Source organism: Geosmithia morbida (assembly GCF_012550715.1).
Source record: "Geosmithia morbida isolate 1262 chromosome Unknown scaffold_11, whole genome shotgun sequence".
Taxonomy (NCBI): Eukaryota; Fungi; Ascomycota; class Sordariomycetes; order Hypocreales; family Bionectriaceae; genus Geosmithia; species Geosmithia morbida.
This window is the reverse complement of record NW_023336198.1, coordinates 843,147-866,049: the sequence shown is the minus strand read 5'-3', so window position 1 is coordinate 866,049 and position 22,903 is coordinate 843,147. Positions and strand designations below refer to the sequence as shown.

General features: G+C 53.5%; 7 protein-coding genes across 7 annotated transcripts; 4 read left to right on the top strand and 3 right to left on the bottom strand.

Annotated features, from left to right (window-relative positions):
• Positions 1-919: 919 nt before the first annotated feature.
• Positions 920-2,033, top strand: GMORB2_2051 (uncharacterized protein; the record flags this gene model as incomplete). Its single annotated transcript, XM_035464031.1, has 2 exons — positions 920-1,079; positions 1,171-2,033. The coding sequence occupies 2 exons, from the start codon at positions 920-922 to the stop codon at positions 2,031-2,033; spliced, it is 1,023 nt and encodes a 340-aa protein (XP_035320295.1).
• Positions 2,034-2,387: 354 nt separating this feature from the next.
• GMORB2_2050 (Pimeloyl-ACP methyl ester carboxylesterase) lies at positions 2,388-3,015 on the bottom strand (the record flags this gene model as incomplete). Its single annotated transcript, XM_035464030.1, has 2 exons — positions 2,388-2,528; positions 2,650-3,015. 2 exons carry the CDS (start codon positions 3,013-3,015, stop codon positions 2,388-2,390), a joined length of 507 nt encoding a protein of 168 aa, XP_035320294.1.
• Positions 3,016-4,366: 1,351 nt separating this feature from the next.
• Positions 4,367-4,756, bottom strand: GMORB2_2049 (uncharacterized protein; the record flags this gene model as incomplete). The annotated part of the gene is made up of 3 exons (XM_035464029.1): positions 4,367-4,514; positions 4,649-4,697; positions 4,750-4,756. 3 exons carry the CDS (start codon positions 4,754-4,756, stop codon positions 4,367-4,369), a joined length of 204 nt encoding a protein of 67 aa, XP_035320293.1.
• Positions 4,757-9,281: 4,525 nt separating this feature from the next.
• GMORB2_2048 (uncharacterized protein) lies at positions 9,282-9,884 on the top strand (the record flags this gene model as incomplete). The annotated part of the gene is made up of 1 exon (XM_035464028.1): positions 9,282-9,884. One exon carries the CDS (start codon positions 9,282-9,284, stop codon positions 9,882-9,884), a length of 603 nt encoding a protein of 200 aa, XP_035320292.1.
• A 1,925-nt stretch (positions 9,885-11,809) lies between these two features.
• GMORB2_2047 (uncharacterized protein) lies at positions 11,810-12,253 on the top strand (the record flags this gene model as incomplete). The annotated part of the gene is made up of 2 exons (XM_035464027.1): positions 11,810-11,921; positions 12,057-12,253. The coding sequence occupies 2 exons, from the start codon at positions 11,810-11,812 to the stop codon at positions 12,251-12,253; spliced, it is 309 nt and encodes a 102-aa protein (XP_035320291.1).
• A 516-nt stretch (positions 12,254-12,769) lies between these two features.
• GMORB2_2046 (solute carrier family 25 (mitochondrial S-adenosylmethionine transporter), member 26) lies at positions 12,770-13,597 on the top strand (the record flags this gene model as incomplete). The annotated part of the gene is made up of 1 exon (XM_035464026.1): positions 12,770-13,597. One exon carries the CDS (start codon positions 12,770-12,772, stop codon positions 13,595-13,597), a length of 828 nt encoding a protein of 275 aa, XP_035320290.1.
• A 235-nt stretch (positions 13,598-13,832) lies between these two features.
• On the bottom strand, positions 13,833-17,361 carry GMORB2_2045 (WD repeat-containing protein 48; the record flags this gene model as incomplete). Its single annotated transcript, XM_035464025.1, has 7 exons — positions 13,833-14,078; positions 14,181-15,445; positions 15,523-15,733; positions 15,793-15,945; positions 16,153-17,095; positions 17,181-17,262; positions 17,325-17,361. 7 exons carry the CDS (start codon positions 17,359-17,361, stop codon positions 13,833-13,835), a joined length of 2,937 nt encoding a protein of 978 aa, XP_035320289.1.
• Between the last annotated feature and the right edge of the window lie 5,542 nt (positions 17,362-22,903).

Here is a 22,903-nt window from a genome sequence, read left to right as displayed (position 1 = left end):
ACGATAGCGAGCTTTGTCGTGTGAGCAGGTAAAAGGGCCGTCGTTACGGGGATGACATGATACGTTGGAGACAGATGACGATGTTGGTGACGATGATGGATAGTGTCAGGTCGCGTGGTTGGGGGTAGCGGACCGATCGGGTATCGCGGAAGGACCGTCGATAGAGGAATTGGCGCGTCCTACCGACTCTGGAAATAGAAAATACGGTAGGAGAAGGAGCGATAGTGAAGAGGGAAGAGGAAAAGAAGGATCACGAATGCCCAAAGGGGGGAGGGAGGGGAATGATGCTGCCACAGCTCCAACCCTTTTCAGGTGGGAACCGAAAGGTAAAGCCTCGGGAGGCAGCCCTTTTCGCTTCACCGGCTCCGGGCGGCTCTACTGGGCCAGTACTACTAGGCCAGCGGGTGGTATCACTAGGCCAGTAGAGGGCTCCAGCTCCTGCACTGCAAACCTAGGCTCCTGCACAGCGGCGTAGGGGCAACTAGTGGACCTCAAGTCTTAGGGGCAGTCCTGCCTCTGAACCTTGAGGCTTGGAGGGGGGGGGGGGGTCCGTTCGATGGGAAGAGACCCACTACAAGGTAATGCCGTCATTGTCACTGGTCAGCCACCTTTGGACTGCTCAGACCTCCTTTAGTGCACATCCGATGGCCTGCGATAAGAGATAAGCCGCCTTGAAGCGGCCCCCCGCAACAAGGCGTTTTGATCACCATTAGCCATCTTCCAATCAAGATTCAATCATCGTACGCCCCCAAAGGCTCAAGGGTGCCTGACCTATCAAACGCCGACGACGATCCTCTTTCATCTCTTGAATCACGGACAATACCTCTGGGATCCATGCTCTGAGGTTCTCCTCCACTCGTACGCGCTCAGCGCCTCTACGCCGCTCCCAGGACGGTGACGGCCTCACAAGTCATCATCAATGTCAGCCAGCTACTGGGACTCGACACAGAGGCGCCACTGGCTCTTTTCCAAGGACCAGCTGGCGTCGATGCGACAGAAGCTCGAAGATGAGAATTCCGACCTCGTGCGCATGTTTCCTCTGCCTCAGACTAGGCATCTAGCCATATACTTTAACCAGCGTGCGTTCTATCTTTTCCTCTCGACTCCCATTCCTCCTCTCTGTCGCCCTTCTCCCCCCAATCACTCAGCTGACATTGCGTGGGCCTCCAGAAATGATCCGGCTTAGCAAGAGGATCCAGATCCGTCAACAGTGCATGGCCACGGCCCAAGTCTACCTGAAGCGTTTCTACTCGCGCGTCGAGATCCGCCGAACGAACCCGTACCTAGTCATCACGACGGCCGTATACCTGGCATGCAAGATGGAGGAGGCGCCCCAGCACATCCGGCTCATCGTCACCGAGGCGCGCACTCTGTGGTCCGACTTCATCAGCCTCGACACGTCGCGCATCGGCGAGTGCGAGTTCTACCTCATCAGCGAGATGAACGCCCAGCTGCTCGTCCACCAGCCCTACCGCGTCGTCGCCTCCCTGCGCATCGAGATCCCCATGATGACCGAAGAGGACGCCGCCCTGGCCCGCTCCGTCATCAACGACTCGTACATGACCGACCTGCCTCTCTTCTGCGCACCCCACACCATTGCCCTAGCCGCCATCCTCCTCTCTCTCGTCCTGAGGCCCAATTCGTCGTCTTCGGCTGGCCTTGGCGGTCTTGCAGGCAACAATTCGCCCGCTGCCGGACTCGCTGCTGCCCAAGCTGCCCTCAGTCAGGCGCAGGCCCGCGCGGGAGGTCAGCATATCCAGCACCCGCACCATCAACAGCAGCACCACCACCACCATGCTCCTTCTACGCCCGGGGGCGGTCCCTTCGAACTGAAACGGAGACCGGAGGATTCCAGAATCACTCGGGTGCAGCATTTTGCCGCATGGCTGGCCGAGAGCAGCGTCGATATCGCCGCCATGGTGGACGCTACGCAGGAAATCATATCATTTTACGAGTGCTATGAGCAGTACAATGAGAAATTGACCAAGGAGCAGATCAACAGATTTGTCAAGGCACGCGGTCTAGACAAGTAAGCAAGGGAAGGAGGACCAGGTAATATTTTTGGGTCTGCATATGGCTCTGGCTTTTTTCTTTTCTTTTTTCCTTTACGAAGCATGAGCATTCTTCGTCATGACGCATATATTGATACACACCGGGGAGTCGGGGGCTATGATTCTTGCATACTTTGATCCTTCCCTTTTTCTTCATCTATCCACTAGGGCCTGTTGATCGTCTTTATAACATTCATCGATAAAACCAGAAGACTCTCCGTCTATTGTCAAACATTCACAAGCCTATTTCTCCACACTACTCCAACACTCGAATAGCTATTTCAGCAACGAGGACCTCCTTTGAGAATCTCATGTCCCCCAGGCAGGACACGTATATCAGCGCCTCCCTCGCCAAGCACTCGTATCCTCGATCCACTCCTCCTTGTCGATGAGGGGGTCCTTGTCTGCCAGGACGATGCGAACCTTGCCGCCAGGCAGACCCGGCGGAATCTCGGCACCGTTCTTCTCAGCAGCCCCCTAGACGCTCGCCGAGACGCGCCCACGGAGTTTCATGCTGCGCGTAAACAAGTTCGTTCCCAACTGTACTATGTAAAGCGTAGATGAGCCCTTCGTTCCCCCGCGGCTGCCAACTCGTGACATCGCCCACGGTAGGGCGGTCTCGCTCCTCCGACAGAGGCACATGGTCAAAGCCGACTACTTCCGTGTTCTTATCCTCATCGAAGACAACGAGCACATCAGCGCTGGGCCCGCGACTGGGTTCCGATCTCGACCGAACAGGTCGCTGGTGCAGCCAAGGCCAGCCCGACTGGGTCGAATACAAGAAGCGACTCTCGAAACCGACGTACGCATCGCGGATCAGTCCGCCGGGGCAGACAAGCGTCGCCGACCTCAGCATGTGCGGATAATACACTACCAGGGCGGCAGCCAGGGCACCACCCAGCGAGTAGCCCACCACGTGGAACGCATCAGAGCAGATCCAGCGTAGGGACGACGAGGCAAGCATGATTAGGGTCTGTGATATATACAGCCTTTCGTCCTACTCTACGTCGAGCGGGGCATCCGAGTATCCCCTCCAAAGAGGTCTGGCATATCGACATTTCATGAGCTGGGAAGCCGCCGGACGCGGCTGGTCCAGGTCAAAAGACTCACCAAATAGCATGATCCGACAGCCGCGAGATACAAACCGTCGTGCCATGTCGCCCAGCGCCACGCAGGGCGTACCAATGCCGTGCACGAGGAAGCACCCTGCGCGCCCCCCCCCAGTAGCCAGGCCACCCCGGTTCCGATGAGGGAAGGGTCCACCCAGCCAGGCCCGAGTACAAGACGATGCAGGAACGTTGTTAGTAGAGATGCTTTCAAACCCATGACTTACTCCTCTTCTGATATTTTCTGCGCCTTTCCTTTTCTGTGACTCATTTTTGAGCGTGGAAGTGAGTTTGCTTATGGAGGCAGATGTATGCCAAGGTGTTTGCTCAGCGTGCAGAAAGTCATCAGTTGTGTTAAGCGAGAGTGTTGTGTGAAAGGCATTATCTAACATTACAAGCTATGCAGCAGCATCGCAAAGATGTATAGCACGTGAAATGTGAAGCTGAGGGAAGAATATACAGGCTAAAATGAAAAGTGTAGATAAAAGACGTTGAATCATCAACCGTCCTCTGCCCCATGCCTTGATCTTCTCCGCCTGCACATTATATCCATACAGCCGACCATGATAGATCCTAATGCATATAAGACGAGGAAAGATGAGTGGTCGGAAAGATGGGCAGATATGGTCCTTGTCTAAACATATTGGCAGCTATGGAGCTCGGCGAGTCAACCTCGGGATAACATTTAAAGGAACTTTCGTACCAACACGAAAGCGAGGTGGTTTTAAGCCGCCCTGTCTCCTCTAGGCTTCTCGTTCATGGAGCCCTGTGTCCAGACCTTCCATAACTTGACGACATATATATATGCACACGCAGTCTACTCATGAAATGCTGTATCCCACCCTTTCAGAGCGGGGAGAGGCGATTCTGCCCAGGAAGGAGAGGACAAAATGTATACAGTGATGCACTCATACGTGGTCTTGGAAAGGCAACTTGTATTCGACGAGCAGAGGGACGTGAGTGGCAGAAGAGAAAAAAAGATGGCCCCACGTCGTTACGATATAGACTGACTGCATTGTTTCTCTCCGAACGTATACGCGTTGTATACAAAAGCCTCCGATTATAAAAGAATGACCAAGGCATGAAAGTTATGCTCCTCATCTGGTAAACGCAAGCCTTGACATTGAATCTCATAATATGATGGCATAGTCAAGGGTAGACAAGCAAAGAGGTGCACGCATACAATATGAATGAGATAGCCGCGCATGATCAGGCACCGCCATCGCCTCCGCCTCCGCCTCCGCCTCCGCCTCCGCCTCCTCCATCGCCGCCACAGCCGCTGCCGCTGCCGCCGCCGCCGCCACCGCCACCACTATCTCCTCCACTTCCCCCTCCTCCAGCCGTGTATCCTCCAAGTCTGACAAACGCGTCAGAACTAAATTCGCTTCCCGATCCTCCTCTGTCTCCTCCTCTGCCTCCTCCCCTGCCTCCTCCCCTGCCTCCTCCTCGTCCACGACGCGACTTGTTGTTCAAAGGGGGATTAACAGCCACATAGTGCACTGGCGGTTGGGGGTGAGCAGTCGAGGCCGCAGCTGGACGGCTGTAGGCAGGTTTCTCCGCTGGAGCGTATCTTGGTGGTTTGGATTGTATACAGCCCATGTTGATTATATTGCTGTGATTCTGCTTGTCGAGGGTTCAATATATGTGTATGTGTGTGTGTGTTTGTGTTTGTTTTGTAAGTGTAGAGGTTCTGAGATGATGATGATCAAGGAAATAATAAATCGGTAAACATGGTCTCTATATAATGATAATCTGGATGGATGGCAGTGATGAGAATTATGCTGCCTTTCACATGTGCCAAGAACGTGTATGCCTACGCTTCCACCTGGGCGACGCCCGGTAATGGTGGTCTTACTCTTGAACGGGCGGCACATGGGACTCGACTTGGCGATGATTAGACGAGCTGGTAAGGCGATAATACGATGAAGATGGATTGGTCTGTCTGTCAGTCGGCGTCTACGCCCTGCCGATATGATGTTGAGAGGGAACAACCCAACGTCACGACACTGAGTGGCATTGTAGATGTTAGCCCCGTCAATACTCGTATAGCAGCATTCTTATGAAATTCCTCTGGGACGGTCCGCCCAATAATACTCCAAACGTACTACTCCGTACTCGTATTAGTCAAGTGATGGTAGCAGTTGGTCCTTGACTCCTTGCCATTACTTACCAGAAAACACACGTCATAACACTCTGCGGACCCTGCCGACCCTGCCCTGCCACCGCCCCGTGATCGGCACAGTTCAGTCTGGGGGTGGCCGGATTGACCCGGAAGCATCACATACATGGACGAATCTAACCACCACCGTCGTCCGCGATGTCGCGACGATTAATCTATGTAAGTGAGGAGGGAGCAGGGGGGCATTATTCATATACACGTGGCTGGCATTTCACCCATTATGTGGCATCACGCAGACACGTAACACTGGACCGGCCAACAGTGCAAAACTTCTATACCTTGCGAAGAGGGCGAAAGAAGCGGTCAAGAACACAAGCTACGAGGATGTGGTGTGTGGGTTTGGACGTGGCACTGACATACGTCTCGGAACTTTGTCTCTCCCTCTCTCCTCTCTCTCCCTCCCATCTCACACACACACACTCTCTCTCTCTCGCTCTCTCGCGGAAAGGAAGAGGAGGGAGGGGCGGGTTGGGAGAGGCGTTGAGAGAAAGTGGGAGTACACCCACTCCCTTCTTTTCAGTTTGCTCTTGATTTGCTCTTGATAAGCTAGTAGTGTAGGATGCCAGTAGGAGAGGGAAAGCCTAGAGCTAACCTAGGCCAGTTAGATCTAACAGATCCTAGCTATCTGTATTCCGCACTCGTAGGAACAGGAGGGGAGAAGAGTGACGAGGTAGCCGGCGGGTATCGGGCGTCACCTGATGGGACCTTGTTGGATCGCGCGCTTGTAGGATGCAACTCGGTGCTATGGATTATTACGGGGAAATGGACAATCTTCGGACTGTGCTACAGCCTAGCAGTTGGTCTAGTACAGACTACACTGCACTACTACTCGTAGTATGATATGGCGAGAGAAAGAGTACCCATGCAGTAATGACCCTCGGTACAGATCAGTCCCGAGTCATGGCGGCGGAGCTGGAGCTATGATGTAGACTGGAGTGCTGGCAACTACCTACCCTACGATGTCGAGTCGGGAGAGGCGGCTTCTTCAAACTCCCAGAGTCGAGAAATTTTAAGACGGCGAGAGGCACAGGATTAGGCTACAGGAAGCGAAGCAGTGATGGGGGCAATTGCAGGTTCCAACATCTACACTATTTATGTAGTGATCTGTACGTTGTAGTGCTAACTCTCCGTAGCTGTCGCGGGACGATGATTACATGTTGAGATATACGGGTAGGAAGGAAGGGGGAGAGTGGAGTGGAACAGGAGGAGAGGAAACCCCGCCTCATGTAATCTGTACGGATTACGGATTATGGAGTATGATGAACTGAAGAACCAGAGTCCCCCTTCAACGTTAAGCCTCAGATGAAGGCTCCTAGGGAGGGGAAGGGGGGGGGGGTATTAATATCTCCGAAAGCGTCAGAGAAAAACCCCTGGACCAAGGCCCCGACCCTGCCCAGTCAAACAGCCTGACGACCCTCCACCGCTTGAGCGAAACGAACGCTCCCTTTCTTTTTCTGATGCAACCCTGCGGGTACTGGCTCTGACAAGTTGTTGTCTTTTATCTGGAGAGTCCCTCCAGGAGCTGCCTTTAATGGATGTCCCCCCTCCCATCCTCTGAGCCACCTACTATTAGAGCATGTATATATATGTACGGATACAGGCTATTCATGCGTTCCGTAGCTAGGCTCTCTCCCTTTGATGCTATTAATAAGTCTAGATTCGATGAGTACGAGGAGGCATTAATCCTCGTCAATATTGTGACCATGATTCTTCAAATTTCCAATAACACTCTTACATATACACATAATCTTACCCTGTGCGTATGAGTACAAGCGGTGCATCGACTGGGTTTGCCTGCCAGCTATTCGCAATATCGCTGACTGCAATGTTCAGTGTTTTCTTTGGAAACCTCAGCAACACGAAGGTAATAAAAACAGCAGGCAAGGCTACCCTTCTGTCTCGCAGCATTCGTTCCAGAACCTGCGTAACAATGGTCAGCATCCTATGGAGTATCATTCCAGAGGGAGAAGGACGGGAGAGGTAGTGAGAAGAGGAGGAGAGGGGGTGGCGGGTGGCTGGCTACACAGTTGTATGCGTCTACTCGTACGAGTTACTCGCACTTGGATCAAGTGACACGCCCCAAGGGTCAGAGCGGCAAGGTACGAGGATCAGAGGCCGCCCCTGTATTACGGTACCTACTCATAGCTGTACTCTATACTCCCTCTCACTGCCTATGTTTACTTTCTCGATGGGTACGGGTAACGGGTGAGTATGGAGGATGGCCTTGTACCCAGTGCCAGGAGGCCCCGCAGTAGCTGGAATGGGGCCAAATCTACTGAGCTGTGCGTCATACGGTACGGAGTATCATCATCGTGGCGACCAAGCTGGGTACATATACAGAGTATTATGAGTATCATCACTACTTACCAACTGTACGCGTACGTACGCCCACGTACTCTTCACGGCCGACTCGTTACATGTACCCTACTCGTACAGCCATCCAGTGAGTACGTCGTCCATGTACTCACGGGAAGAAAACACTGGGAACAGCCCCTCGGCGTGGGCGATGGCGATGCACGGCTGCGTGCAAGAAGCCTCTCACTCGCTGCCCTCGGTGCTTAGGTCGAAGCTAAGGGTTTTTTGGGCGCCTAATACGGAGAGTTGGTGGATGATGCGTATCCCTCGACTATATATACTGTAATCCGACGCGTATAACACACCAGTTTATACAGTGCTGATGTTTCCCAGATACATCCATCCCTCACCCAACTACAGCCCAGGCCACACCACCACCACCCAGCCACCAGACGAGAAGAGGCTTACGGCAATGCAGAAAGCCAATCTATGCTGGACGGATCCAGTCGACTGCAGAAAGGTGTGGTAGAGTTGCACGACACAGTTCTACCAGTACGGTGCAGGTAGAGGCAAACATCCTACTCACTCCCCCAATCCTCTTCGTTTGCGTCTGCAATGCTCATGTCTGAGTATGAGCACTCGAAAAGATGGAAGGAGAACCCTTGGGAAGTCAGGGAGCGAGACAGAGGAAAGGCGGTCATGCGACGTTCCCGATAATACCCCTAAGCACCCACTATTATTAATACAGCGTGTACACTGTAGAGTCACTGCCCTCTGCCTGGCGGCCTTACGGAGCATTTGCACCCTGGAGCCCAGGGCCCCGCACCGTAGACTTATAGTAATCGTACTGTCTCCGACTGTCTCGCCTGCCACCAGACAGCACCGGACATGCCTGCCAAAATTGCGCTATGGCGTTGTGGTGGGGTACGCTAGCTCGCCTACGGCTTAGAGAATCTACGTCAGTCCAATCATAGCTGGGTGGCAATGTGAGTGGAGACTCATCTTGACCATCGTTATTGGTCACCTGTGTCCAAAGGAGCGAGACAGTGTGGATCCGTAACTCCACCCTCCAACAAAACTAGTCTCCCACCATTGCCTGTTTGCTTCCCCCCCTCGACTCCCTCTCTCTCTCTCTCTCGCATCTATTTTTCATAATACTGCTCCGTATACCTTCGCATGTGCCTTGTCCCTCGACACTCCTCTCGCATACCGCATACATTCTACCTGCATCTCGAAACCCACGACGCTTTTCTCTCTCCCACAACCCACACACTACACCTTCTACAATCCTGTCTTATTTTACTTTTTTTTCTCCTACTCTTTTCTTCCCGAACCCCGTCTATATTCAACGTTAACCTTCATCATTGAGATATTCTGTCTTCAATCTTGCTTCTATCGACAAGCCGGTTCTTCTTTTTTTTTTAATCTCGCACACAATATTACCAAATTTCCCCGCCCACACACAAATCAACTTTCGTGCCACCGGAACCTCAAATCTCCCGACTGGCAGACCAAGCTCGACCATCAATAAAGAAACGACTGTATTCTCGCAACCGCTTCTTGACAACATTTCCTCTGCCAGAAAAGAACAAACTACAACTTTCCAACAAGCAAATGACAATAGTCCACGTCCGGAGAACCTGAGAAAACATGTCGTCGTACTACGGATACAACCCTCACGTCACCCCCCACACCCACCATGGCGGTCGCAACCGCAGGGCTCCTCGCCTTACCATGACCCAAAACACACAGAGGCAGTTCCGCGGAGTCCGCAGCATGAAGGAGCTCAACGACTCGGCCTCCCTCCACGCCTTCCGCAACAAGTTTGAGGCTGGTCGCTCCTTCGAGCTCGAAGATGACCTCGAGTTCTGCCCTGGCCTGCTCACCGAGACGGACGTGAGTTATCCTGCCACACCCACCTCCTCTTCCCCTCCGCTCACACATGGACAGATCGTTTCCATCTCGAGCGCCTCGGAACGCTCCTCGCTGGCCAGCAACTCCCCCCAGTCCTCGCCCACCCAGCAGCCTCAGTCGGTCGCCCCCACCTTCTCCCTCAACACCTCGTCGCCTCCCTTCATCCCGCCCTCCAGCTACCAGGCCCAGCAGGCCAGCCTCAAGCTCCACCAGCCCGCTGCCACCCGTGGCCGCAACGCCATTCCCATCGTCAACCCGACGACTGGTATCTCCATGTCGAGCCCTCCCTCGTCAGTATCTCCTGCCAAGATGCAGCAGTCGATGGGTCGTCTATGGTAGAGCCATGTCGCGCGTGTGGTACCGAGCTCCACTGATTCTTGTGGAGCCGTACCGGCGCCAAGATGGACACCATTCGCTGACGCGCTGGCCTCCTGACTGTAAAAATAACGACAATCCTGTTCCTTCTTGGCGGGCATGCTCTTGATAATGGTGCTGTGAGAAGCTATCATGGTCATCGAAACCCTCTGTCGCTGCGGTGCGGGCTGGGAATTCCTCGACACCTCTTTTCTTCGAAATTCCTTCTCTCCGGCCACAGGTGCTTGGCGGCTTGACGTCGTCGACCTGGGCCTGTCTACAACTTGGTCTATCGACTCTGTACAAACATTCTCTTCACCGACATACCCCTGTTTTTACCGACGATAAAGATTTTTCTCTTTCCCATTTCTACCGAGGATTTTTTTTTACCGGCGCCCACGACACGAGGATTTTGATACCATTCGCATTCTTACGGTTTTTCTTATCCCTTTTTTTTTCTGCGATAATACCTAGTACCAGTGTCAGTACTCTTCGCCTTGCGAGGAAAGAGGTTGTTTCGATCACGATTTGGGCGTTTTACGCGAATGGTCCATTTTTTCTTTGACTATTACTATTTTTGCATTTCAGGATACACATTTGCATTTGGTGTCTGGGAGATGGGTGAGAAGACTAGCCTCTCTTTTCGGGGTTTGAGCAACAAGGCATGCGGATATTTTTCTCTCTATACACGGATACAAGCGGTGCAATTACCAGAGGCACATCATATACCGGACAAAAAAAAAAAGGACGGAAATTGCTCTCGCTCAGCTGTTTTCTGCGATTACGGATTTTACGAAAAATATCAACAAGGCAAAAAAACACAAAGGAACACATAGAGGTGTGCTTCTGCTTTTTTTTTTCTCTGGGAAAGGGGTAAAGCATCCCCTCGGGGCTGTGGAATTCTTTCTGGTATTTTACTCGGTGTTTATTTGTCTTTCTCTATTGTATATAGTCATCGCTGGGGGCAAAGGGAAAGCCGGTTACAATACCTGGCCTTTTTTTTCTTTTCTTTCTTGTCTTGGGAGGGAGTGGAGGGGCGGCGAAGATGAGAGCGGGCGTATTCTCTGTCTTGTTTTGCGACGCATGTCCGGAGCTGGGAAACGGGTTCTTCTGGGAAACACTGGAGTTGAACGTTGATTTAAGGGGGGTTAGGCTTTCCCCATGTTTTCTTTGTTGAATGGATCTCTTCACAATATCTATGCTATGGTTACCTTGCGTGTCTTGATGTATATGACATCTAGTTCCTATACTTACTAGTACGACGACAGGTAGTAGTAATATAGGTACTAGATGTCAGAGGGCGTGGTAGCAGTATTAGTAACGTGCTTCCATCTGATGTTCGCATTATTACTAACCAGCCACCTTCCCTCGATGATTTATTAGCTCTACTGGTTCTGGCTGGGACATCTGGAGAGAGCTGTATGACAGCACCGTGACGTCAACCATGCAAGAGGGGAAAAGGGAAAAGGGAAACGGGAAACGGAGAAGGGAAAGGAAAGGGAGCACCGGCAAACCTTGGGTCCCATTCAATTGTTTGCCCCTTGTGTTGATTGATCAATCAGTCCCCCATACGGTAAATCAGGCCTTCTCATCATTACTGTTTCGAACTTCTTTCCTCTACCCCGAGCGTGAGGGCAAGGTTCTAGGAAAGACCAATTAGATGACGTCTGTTAGCTATTCAGTTGATGAAATCATTCGTGGTTCGTCATTCGATCGGGGTAGCTCGAGGTAGATGGCCTGGTATCTGAGCCATTGGGATTCCTATTTGAGTCATAGGATTCCACCTCGAAATGTTCTTTTTATCAACACTCTTATTTCCTTCTCTTTTCTCTTTGGGACAAATATTTTCAACATAACATTTCCATCTATCTCATCAGAGAAGAACGCATCGCATTCCCATACACGACATGATGAACGCACGAATCATCAGGAACGGTCTTGGTATCGTCGGCCGTCAGTCAGTCGCCGTCCGTCGACCGTTGAGTACGACTCGAGTCGTGGGTCTCAAGGAGACAAGTGACCGTGAGTTTGTGTTCTGTTTTGATTCCTTTTTTTTTTTTTTTAGATGTCCTCTGTGCTGTTGGCCTGTTGGATATATTGTTAGCCATGTTGGCACTTATATAGTACATCACATGCATGTGCTAACTCTCAAACAAGCCGAAAACACCGACTATGAGAAACACAAGGCCGACTCCCTCTCCAAGAGGAAACAGGGACAGTCCCACTGGAAGCGAGAGCTCGCATCGGATAGCGAGGAGGCACTCAGGGCGGATCGCTCGCCACCCGAGGACCCGGCGAAGCTGCAGGAGCGTACCAAGAGGGTTGTTGAGAGTAGTAATAAGGAGGATGTATAGAGTTGGGGGTGAGGAATGATGTTGCCATGTTGAATTCTTCTGGAGATATATATATATATATATATCAGCAGAAAGAAATCATAGGGAAGAATCAATCATAGTCAATAGGCAGAGAAAAATGTATTCGCAATGCCTACGGGGTCATCGTGTGTTGTCGCCAGCAGGAAGCACACCAGCACCCAGTGCAGGGTAGATCCGATAAGAAGATCGGCCGCCCGACGCCGATACTCGGAGAGCAAAAATAAAAGAGCTCTCATGTACCTCTCAATTTCCCGCGACCATCACCCCGAAACATTCTCTCTCTCTCGGTGCCTGCCTGCCTGCCTGCCTCTCTCTCTCTCTGTCTCTGTCTCTGTCTCTTCGTTCTGTTGGCCCCTCGTTTATTCTTGAACGGACCCGATTCGTTCCGTCTCCGATCGCCGAACCGATCAGGACACACCAGGTCGCTTCTTCATCCTGTACCGACGATAAAAAACCCCCCGGGGGAAAAGATCTAAAAGAAACTTGAGAGGAAGGATGAGCAGCGCGCCTCCATTCCAGACGGCCCTGATGGCGGGGGCCGTAGCCGGCACGACGGTCGACCTGTCCCTCTTCCCCCTCGACACGCTCAAGACGCGGCTCCAGTCCTCGGCGGGCTTCTTCGCCAGCGGCGGCTTCCAGGGCATATACCGAGGCATCGGGTCCGCCGTGGTCGGGTCCGCGCCGGGGGCGGCCTTCTTCTTCTGCACGTACGAGGGCACCAAGTCCATCCTGAAGTCGAGGTTCGGGAGGGAGGACACGGCGACGACGCACATGATGGCCGGGAGCGCGGGCGAGGTGGCCGCCTGCTCGGTCCGCGTCCCCACCGAGGTCGTCAAGCAGCGCGCCCAGGCCGGCCTGCACGGCGGCTCCAGCGCCGGCGCCCTCGGCGCCATCCTCAGCATGCGCGCCCAGTCGGGCCTCCTGCCCATGTGGAGGGAGCTCTACAGGGGCTGGGCCATCACCGTCTTCCGCGAGGTCCCCTTCACCATGATCCAGTTCCCCATCTGGGAGGCCCTCAAGGGCTGGGGGAGACAGAGACGCGCCGCCGCAGCCGCAGCTGATGTTCCTGCCCTGGAGAGCGCCGTGTACGGCAGCATGGCCGGCGCCGTCGCCGCCGCCCTGACCACGCCGCTCGACGTGCTCAAGACGAGGGTCATGCTCTCCAGGGAACGCGTGTCGGTCGGTCACGTCCTGCGACAGATCCTCGCAAAGGACGGTCCCAGCCACCTGTTTGCCGGCATCGCGCCGCGCGTCACATGGATCTCTATCGGGGGCTTCATCTTCCTCGGTAGTTATCAGTCTGTCATCAACACGCTGGCTTAGCCTGGTCCGGGTCAAGGACACACGCACCGCACGCACATGGTCTATTGGGTCCCGACTTGTGTGCTTGTATATACATGTATATATATGCCCGCTCCGACATCATCATTTCACCATCAAAAAAACACCCTACGCCCTCTTGTATAACAACGAATAAATACTTTTGATGATTTTTCTTCTATAGAAAAAAAAAGGCATATCGCTGAGAACGTGCAATTCACACATATACATGTCACCCTTAAACTGCCTGTCCAATATTGGCCGTCGTACCATTCGTCGCCGCAACTTCGCCCGATACCTCTGCAGATTCTGAAGAAGCCCCATTCTCCGAAGACGATGTCCCCGCTGCTGCTGTTGATTCCGATACCTGACTCAGCAGTTTCATCTCCTTGCGTCCGTTGGCCTTGTAGTACAGGATGATATCGTTGCCACCTTTCCAGACGTGAGTGCGTAGTGTTGCCAGGCTCATGTACGGGTCAAGGAGCTGAAGGAAAAGGGGGGGGGGGGGAGTTAATTCCTGTAACACAAAAAGGGGGAGGGCAAGGAGGGTAAGAATAATGAAAGGGTGTCGGGGAGGAAGACATACCTCTTCGTTGCAGTACAGTTCAAGATACTCCTCCGGATGCATCTTGTCACCGTCGTCATCGTCATCATCCTGGACCTCGATCCTCTCACAGACGTAGGCGAGGATCTTCTTGACACGCAGCATCCTATTCGCATTGAGGCGGTTGCTGGCGCCATCGGACGCAGACGTGGAACTGGCGGCAGTCGCGGCCGTGGACACGGGAGGCAGCAGGTCGCCCCAGGGGTGCAGGACAAAGGAGATCTTGTTGGTGTCCTTGAAGGCGACCTGGTTCTGTAGGAGCACGTGCCCCAACCACTTGGGGGCCCTCTGCTCGATGACGTCGGCGTCGTCTCCGGCGCTGCCTACGGTGCCCTCGTAGATGTTGGCCGCGCTGCCCGACGTGTCCTCCTGGATGAAGATCTTGGTCGACGGCGGCAGCTTGAGCACGGGCGTCTCGCTGGGCAGGCTGGGCGTCAGGCCCGTCTCCACCGGCCTGTCCGGCGACTCGGAGAGCTGCCGGTCGTAGTCGTTGCGCAGCTTCTGGATCACCCCGTACAGGTTATCCTCCACCTCGCCGGCTGGCCTGTCCCTTTCCCCCCTTCCATTGCTGCTGCTGTCCTTGTCGTGGTTGGACGACGACTCGGATTCATCGGCCTTCTCGTCCACGACCGCAGGCCTGTCCTGCGTCGCCTGGGATCCCGACCGGCCTAGCTTCTTGGTACCGAACGACATGCGGAACTTCTTACCGAACGGTGTGACGGGGGACTTTCCGCCGCCGCCGCCGCCGCCGCTGCCCGCCGCCTTGTCGTTGCTGGACTTGTCGCTTGCGTCTCCTGTCGTCGTCGACGTCCCCAACGGTGCTGGCTGCTTGGGCGACGCGTCCACGGGCCCGATGGTGGTCGAGGCGAAGTAGTCACTGCTGTTCTCTCCGGACGGGCGGCTCGTGTGCGACGTGCGCTTCTCGAGCGGGCTTATGGGCGTCGCGCCCGCGGCCACGGAGGTGGCACCCGAGTGGCTGCTTCCCGCTAGCGGGGTGGCCTGGTTGACAGCCAGTCCTGGCGTCGCGAGGGACAGGTGCATCCCGTTGGCCTTGGGGGTCGTCGCGCGCTCAGCGTTGGGGTCGGCAGACACGTCGTCGGCTTGCGGCAGGGATATGGAAGCCGGGGCATTGGCTCGTCGCCTCTCAATGCCCTGGTTGAGCGTGCGGCGATAGTCCTCATCACGCTTGAGCTCCTCGTCAATCAGGTTGGCAAAGAGGTACCGAAGGATCCAACGTCCGAGGGAGACTATAATTGCGCGTGTCAGCATTCAACACCTTGGATGGGAGATGAAGGAGCAACGCCCATAAGAGAAGGAAGCTCACTTCTTTGGTCTTCCCGAAACTCGACGGGCTCATCCAACTCTAGCTCGTCGGCATATACCTCGGCGTCGAAGCAGTTGTACTGCTCGAGCACGACGGTGAGATTGCCCGAGCTCAGGTCGATGCTGCACCATGGCGCCACGGCCTCTCGCGTGTTGACGACGGCCTCGACATCTTCCAGATGCTGTTTCCCAAAGCTCTCGATGCGTCTACACTGTTTTGTTCCGTGCTTCCGCGTCAGCTCTATCTTCTTGTTTGCGTGACGGACCATACCTTGATGAGATCCCACATGACGACTTCGCCGGCCGTATCGAGCGTAAGGACCCGCCTCCTATCATTGAGCAGCTTGTGCTTGAGCAGACCGAAGAGACCTTCTACGGTCTCGGCGGGAAGCTGGTATATCGGCTTGACCTCCTCCGGATCAGTCTGGTGGTCGATGGTGACTTCTGGGGATGGTTTGGCGACAGCGGGGGCTGGCTCTGCCCCTGGCGGTGCCGATGCGTTGGTGTTGCTGCTGCTGTTGATGTTGACGTTGTTGCTGTCACTGTTGTTTCGTAGGGGGATCATGGAAGTGCTGGATGCTCTGAGGATGGAAGACGGGGGGATCTCGTGCTGGCGGTTGTCTAGGTCGACATCATCCCATCGGTTGATGGACGACTGGCCGGTGGCGGTCCAGATGGAGCCGCCGGCGGCGGCGACGTTCCACACGCTCGAGTGCTCCTTTGCGATGGCCAGGCTGAGCCCGTCGTCCATGTCGCCGTAGGGAGAGGAGGACGAGGCGGAGAGGGAGCGGCGGATGTCCGTCTTGGCAACGAGGCCGGAGCGGTCGGTGCTGTAGAAGACGGCGAGGCGTGGGTCGGTGGAGTGGAGGGACCAGACGGGCTCGTCGTGCATGGTGAAGGTGTAGACGCATCGGCCGCCCCTGACGCTCCACATCTTGATGGTCTTGTCGGCGCTGGCGCTGAGGATGGTCTCCCCCGCGTCATCGATGAGTATGGACCGGATGTTGTCGACGTGGCCGACGAGCTTGGACACCCTCGACCCGGACCGGTGGTCGTACAGCCGCACCGTCTTCTCCGGGCTGCCGACGGCCAGGACGCTGCGGCCGACGGCCAGCGCGTACACCGACCCCTTCTCCGGCTGGTCCTCGCCCGTGACGTCGATCTCGAGCGTCTTTCCCGCGCCGCTCAGGTCCCAGAGGCACACCTTGCGGTCCAGCCCGCCCGACGCCACCCAGTTGAGGCCCATATCGGCCGGCGGCGCCGCCACGCGGTTGGCGTAGTCGGCGTGCGTGCCGATCGGCCGCGCCTCAGCCTGCCCCCCCTCCTCGCTGTGAGGCCTCCATACCTTGACGGTCAGGTCGGACGAAGCCGACACCAGCGCCGTGTTGTTCTGCGCCAGCACGATGTCGTTGATCCAGTGCGTGTGGGCCTGCGTCTGGGCGCGGAACGTCGTCTTGGTCGTCTTGGTCGTCGTCGTCGTCGAGCCGGGCGATTGTGACTTGTCGGTCTCCGATCCATTGGTGCCGTGTCGTAGGTCCCAGGCGCATATCGTGCCATCTCGTCCGCCAGAGTAGCTGTGCGCACGTATATGCCATATCAGCTCTCGAGGTTCTCTCTGGAAGCAGGGTTGAGAGGAAAAGGTGGAGGAAGATATCTCACAGGATGTCGTTATCCGTGTCGACGGCAATTCCCAGGACGCCGAGACGGTGACCGCCCGCCGAGGTTCGGTTATCTTCGAGGACTGCAGAAGCTTGTGTCAGCACATTGGCCTAGGAGATTGTGCGTGCCCGCCATCTCCCTCACCATAGCTAATCCTCTGACGGGCCTTCCTGGAAGCCATGGCGGTCTCGGGGGTTCGGTGAGGGGGTAGTTATCGAGAGGGCGATAGATGGAAGGAGAGCTGAAATGGGCGACACGGCGAAGGCCGCGCGCGGGGTTTCGACGAGGAACGGACAGGTTCGGACCGGGGAGGGGAGGGTATGGATGGCAAGCTATGCAGTGTGCGAATTGGGTTCCCGCCAGAGGCTATAGTAGGATAAGAGGGTTATACCAGGTGCATATATATGATATATAGACGATATGTATATATATATATATATAGACCGAGTAAGAAGAGGAATGGGTGATCGGGTGGGAGAGAGGAACGAGAAGTGACGGGGGAGAAAGGGAGAGAGGGAATGGGAGAGAGAAGCAACAGAGGGGGATCGATTGAATGCAGGTGATATGGCGCTTCGCTGCTGCGGAACGAAAGTGTGGAGTGGAGGCCCCCCCAGAGTTGGAGCTCGAGGTCTCTTCTCTTGGCTTCCTTCGCGTCATGGTCGAGTCCTACGCTACAGCCGCCTACGAGGCAGGGAGTAATACACTACGAGGGCAGACGATGTGGTATTATCTGCTCCTCAATCCCCCCCCCGTCTGCCACAGCATGGTATATTACCGACGTCTGTCACAGCCTATAGGCTTCCGGACATGCAGCATGACCGGCTAGGGACGGGAACATGGGCCTTCGTCTGTACATGTACGGAGATACAGGTAGCTTTTTGGCGGGGAAAGCGACGTAGATATGACGCAGCTAAACCCATCTTTTGATGTTTCTCCCAAGACCCTGAATATCTGAACGGGCCTTTTGTTTTTTGTTTTGTTTTTTTGACTGTTTGAATGACTCTTTTGAGAAAAAGTACAGATCTGCTGGCAGCAGCATATCGGCTACATAGAGACAAATGTCATAACATTTCCCAGTAGCAAACATCTCGACATACAAGAAAGGAAATAGGTATCACCGTGACGACTCAATAACTCCTACCCATAAATCACACACAACAAAGGCATGCGCATCCAAGCTGCACACGCCTCCAGGGTATCCTCCCCCCCCCCCCCCCCCCCCCTCTCCTTTGGTTTCTTCCTTGCCTCCAAATCCCTCCTCATCACATAACCGTACAGTTGCACCCGTTGGGACACCACCTTGCTGACCGAAACCTCTTCTTATCTGCGCACTGACTACACGCATCGGCCGAGTGGATCACATCTTCCTTGCGGGTTGTGCAGTCTTCGCGGAAACACCTGGTGTGGCCTCGGGTGATGCGATGCCCGCATTTATACTCGATGATATTCGTGGTACACATCGTCTCTCTCTCTCTCTCTCTCTTTTCTCTCTGTGGTTGTCGTCGTCGTCGTCGTCGTCGCCGTCGTCGTCGTTATTGTCCGCTTCTGGTCTCGACTACAATCACACCATCTACCGGGGCGAATGTCGGCTGAGAAAGAGGAAGAAAGTGGAAGACCGGGGGGTTCTGGGCCTTTGCTCTCCGTATTATAGTCGGGAAGGCGGGTGAAGGTGGGACTCAAGTCCGGATATGACGGTATTGATCGAGAAAGAAATACTGTCCGGATGGGGAAGAGGTAGGATGAGTTTCGAGCGAGTCAAGTCGTGGGCAGCAGTACAGTTGACTGAGTGTAAGTCGTCGTCGACTCTGTATAGACGTGTAAACTGGCCGACAACGAGGGTGGTGGTTGATGGACAATGGTCGAGTGATGGGCCGAGTAGCTATCGAGCTGAGAACTTCGAGTGGTAATGTTGGGGGAAAAAAAGAAAAGAGAAAGAAAAAGAAAAAAAAAAAGGAAAGAAAAAAGTCGGGACTAGATGAGAACGGGTCACACCCGGGCTTTTTATGATGGCAGGGAGAATAGATGGAATAGATAGAAAGAAGGTATGGATGGGGGAGAGGAGGAGGGGCTAGCCCGGATAGTTAGAGGATGCCGCCTATCCGTAAGAAGAAATCCAGAACCACCACGTACGGAGTATAGCGTCAACGGTGTGTGGGATGTGGGATTCGTTGGCCGCGTGCTTTTTGGGGTGAAGCTACTGCTACTCGTACGAGTTGAGAGACAGCTGGTGGCATTACCATCTCTACATGTACGAGCGTGTACGAGCATGTGTTTGTTGTCGTACCTCCAGGGGGGGGGGGGACAAGGCGCAGTTTTGCCCGTCTGCCGCGTCACAGTCCACTCATACATATATTACTACACATCACTATCAGCAGCAGCAGCAGTGATGGCGGTAGTGAGTAGTAATAATAGCAGCAGTAGTAATGTGGTATGAAACCCCGAATGTCCGTGATATCCATACTCTTCTTCACATCTTCTCTCCCGTTCTATCAGAAAAAGAGGGACAGGCACAGCCTTGTACATATGATACGGGTTCCACCGGATCCGCATCGGCTTTACTCTGTTTGTCGGTATATGCTTGGTGATGCCCATGTATTCAATAATCCACGTCTCTAGGAAACAGCTTGTTTCTCTCTCGATTCTCAGAAGTGTCATCATCTGTCTTACAGGTATTGGTGTGAGACCTGAAGAACAGCCCAGACCGGGCTATATAACCGTTGCACGGCCGCCACGCCGCCAACGTTGTCTACTTCTTCTTCCTGACCCTTCATATCTTCCGTCTTCAAGGTATGACCACTGACTTGGGACGACCCGAGTTATGCATCGTGTTTACTCGTACATGCAATCTGTGCAGATTACTGCTCGAATGATCGACATATTGAAACATTGACCCTGTGACTCCATACGAGTATTACATGTCCACCGTGCACAGTCGTAACGTTACTGGTAGTATTAGTACCCTGCCACAGAAGAAGAGAGAGACGGTGCAAGGGAGAGAAGACCTGAATGGGGAGCTCTGGTCCGCGTTCCGAGAATGCCGGGTTCTGTCACTGCGGTCATAATACGGAGTACATGTAGAAGGAAGCATGCAGTTTTTTTTTTTTTTTTTTTTTTTTTTGGGGGGGGAATTAAAGCTAAGAGACCGGCTAAGGAAAAGAGAAGAAAGAAAAATTGGCGTCTTGGGGGCTGTGCATGACACGCGTGGTATTGGTTCCTGGCACTAACAGGACATGAATATTATCTGCACTCGACATTCGCAATGCGATCGTTTGCGACGTATCTGTATTCGCGCGCGCTGACAGGAGCTACTCAATAGCCATGTACGATAGAGATGGAGAGTTCGCTCCCGAGCTTGGCAAGTTAGGAACCGGTGCCTTGCTAGCTGACTTGTTCCTGATGCGAGTAAATATGTTCCTCTGTTGGGCCGTTGATCATATCTCATCTGGATGCGGATGTAGTCGGCGATATGGTGATACATGGAGCACTGCTTACTGCTGGACTCTCGCAGTACATATAGCAGTGACAATTGCTAGTCGGTACGTGAGGCCATGGCCAGTTATCCGGGCATGCAACTTTCTTTTTGGCATCGCGGAGCTGATGTCACTCACTAGTGTGGTGGTTCCGGTGAATGGCTGGTAGAGGCTGGGTAGGGAATGTGGTCTGTAGAACTCGATAATCAGTTGATGGACGTCCATGAAGAAGGGTGAAGGGTGATGTTAGAGAGAGAGAAAAGGAAAGAAGATGGAAGAAAGGAGCCAGAAAGACCCTACGCACAGTCGTACAACAACCAACCCGTACTCCGCAAAGAAAGAAGAAATGTCTTGGATAGTCGTTCCTTCCCTCTTCGGCTTATTCACCGTGATTTTCCGGACTTTCGGAGAGAGGAAAGGTCCACGCAAGAATTACGCGTAAACTGTGGATGCTATTGAACACGCATTGAAGCACTGAACGGGCAGTAGTATTGTATTATTACGGAGTACGGAGCACCGAGTATTAATATGAGCGAGACCTTTCCCTCCAACCACGGATCTTGAAGAAGAAGAATAATAAGAAGGAGAAGAAGGAGAAAGAAAGAAAAAAAGAAAAGAAGAAGAAGAAAACACCCAAGCGGGTTTGTTGAGTATTGTCCTTCATTTGTATTCGTGACTCTGGGACCTCACTAGTGCTTTTTTGCTCCCCCCCCCATCTGTAGCGAATTGAGATGGTCTCTTCAGTTTTCACACGGGTGATTCGTAACGGATAATATATCCTGTCCATACTCAGCTGTACCCTGCCCAAGTACGCATCAGTTACCGGCAGAGGAGCTCGACCGAAGCCCACGTGGCATCAACTTGCCCTGAACGAAGGCTGAGGGCTGAGGTGCTCGGCTGTATAGAATGAAAAAGTCAAGGCTGGGGGGAGGTGATCTGGACTCTGTTAGACTGCTGGGGGGGGAGGGGGGGGGCTGGTGCCGCCGTCCTGTGAGTGATGACAAGAGGCGGTCCTAGTACGATGACTAAGATCAGCAGCGGTGGCGGCTCTCGCCTCGTACGAGTGCGGAGTATTTACGAAGTAATTCCGAATCCCAGCTGGCAAGAGTGATGCGATGATGACATGCAGTCTCTCCTCCCCAATACACCGTAATATGCGGTAGTATTATTACTAATGGTAATGTCAGTAATGTCCCGTATACTACTCCGTACTGTACAGTGCATTGGAGATTGGAGAGTCCACTGAGAGATGACGATAATGGGGAGAAGAAGAAGAAGGAAAAGAAGAAGAGGAGGAGGAGGAGGAGGAGGAGGAAGGATATGCATAAAAAAATCCCATTAGTCATAAGAGTAATGCTTCTCGGTAGACGGAGAGATGAAATCGATGCTGGATGGCTCCACGACGGCTTCAGCATGGCACCAAGATGGAGCCGCCATTTCTGGCCCAATGCGCAGCATGTGTCCCTTTGTCCAGAAGCGGGCTGATGCGGCAGCAACCAAAACTTGCAAGGGCCCAGGGCACCAGTGGAGCATTGTCCCGGGATATCTATTCTCCATCGCCTCAAGCAGTCAATAGTACTCCGTAACTAGGTAGGCATTGTTAGTCCTTGGTCTTGGGGGTACGTGGTAATAATACTATTACCACGATGGCCTTGGAGAAAATGAATATTACTTACTCGTGCTCTTTTCTAGCCTACTCGTGCTGGCTGTAGCGGTATTGGATGTTGTGAAGGAACAGATTACAGATCTGCTCTGTAGTGGATGACTCCAGCCGCACGATGGAGTCTGATTGCTTTCTTACTCTCTTCGGGATTTTTTTTATAGAGAAAATTCTCACCTTGTTGAGTAGTAAATTACTCGTATATACCCTTTTCACTCTACGGTACTCACCGCCTGCCACATGGAGAGTTATTCCCATCCACTGCAGAGCGCTCTATACAGTATTCATCGCATGCTCTACTCCTTATCGTGTAGCCAGTAATAAAACAAAACAGAAATGAGAAGACTGCGATGAGAATACGAAGAGACAACGAAGGAAAAAGAAAATCAAATAAGAGGATAGAGAAAAAAAAATGGCCCTTTCGCTAAAGGTATCCTCTAGTAATAAAACGTACACACTCCATACACCCCCCCCCCCCCCCCCCCCCCCCCCCCCCCCCCTCCCACTACGTTGCAAAGACGGCAGCGACAGCGGCTACCAGTAAGGAGCCAGTGCGGTCCAGCACCAGACAGGGCGATTTTTTTTTCCATTTT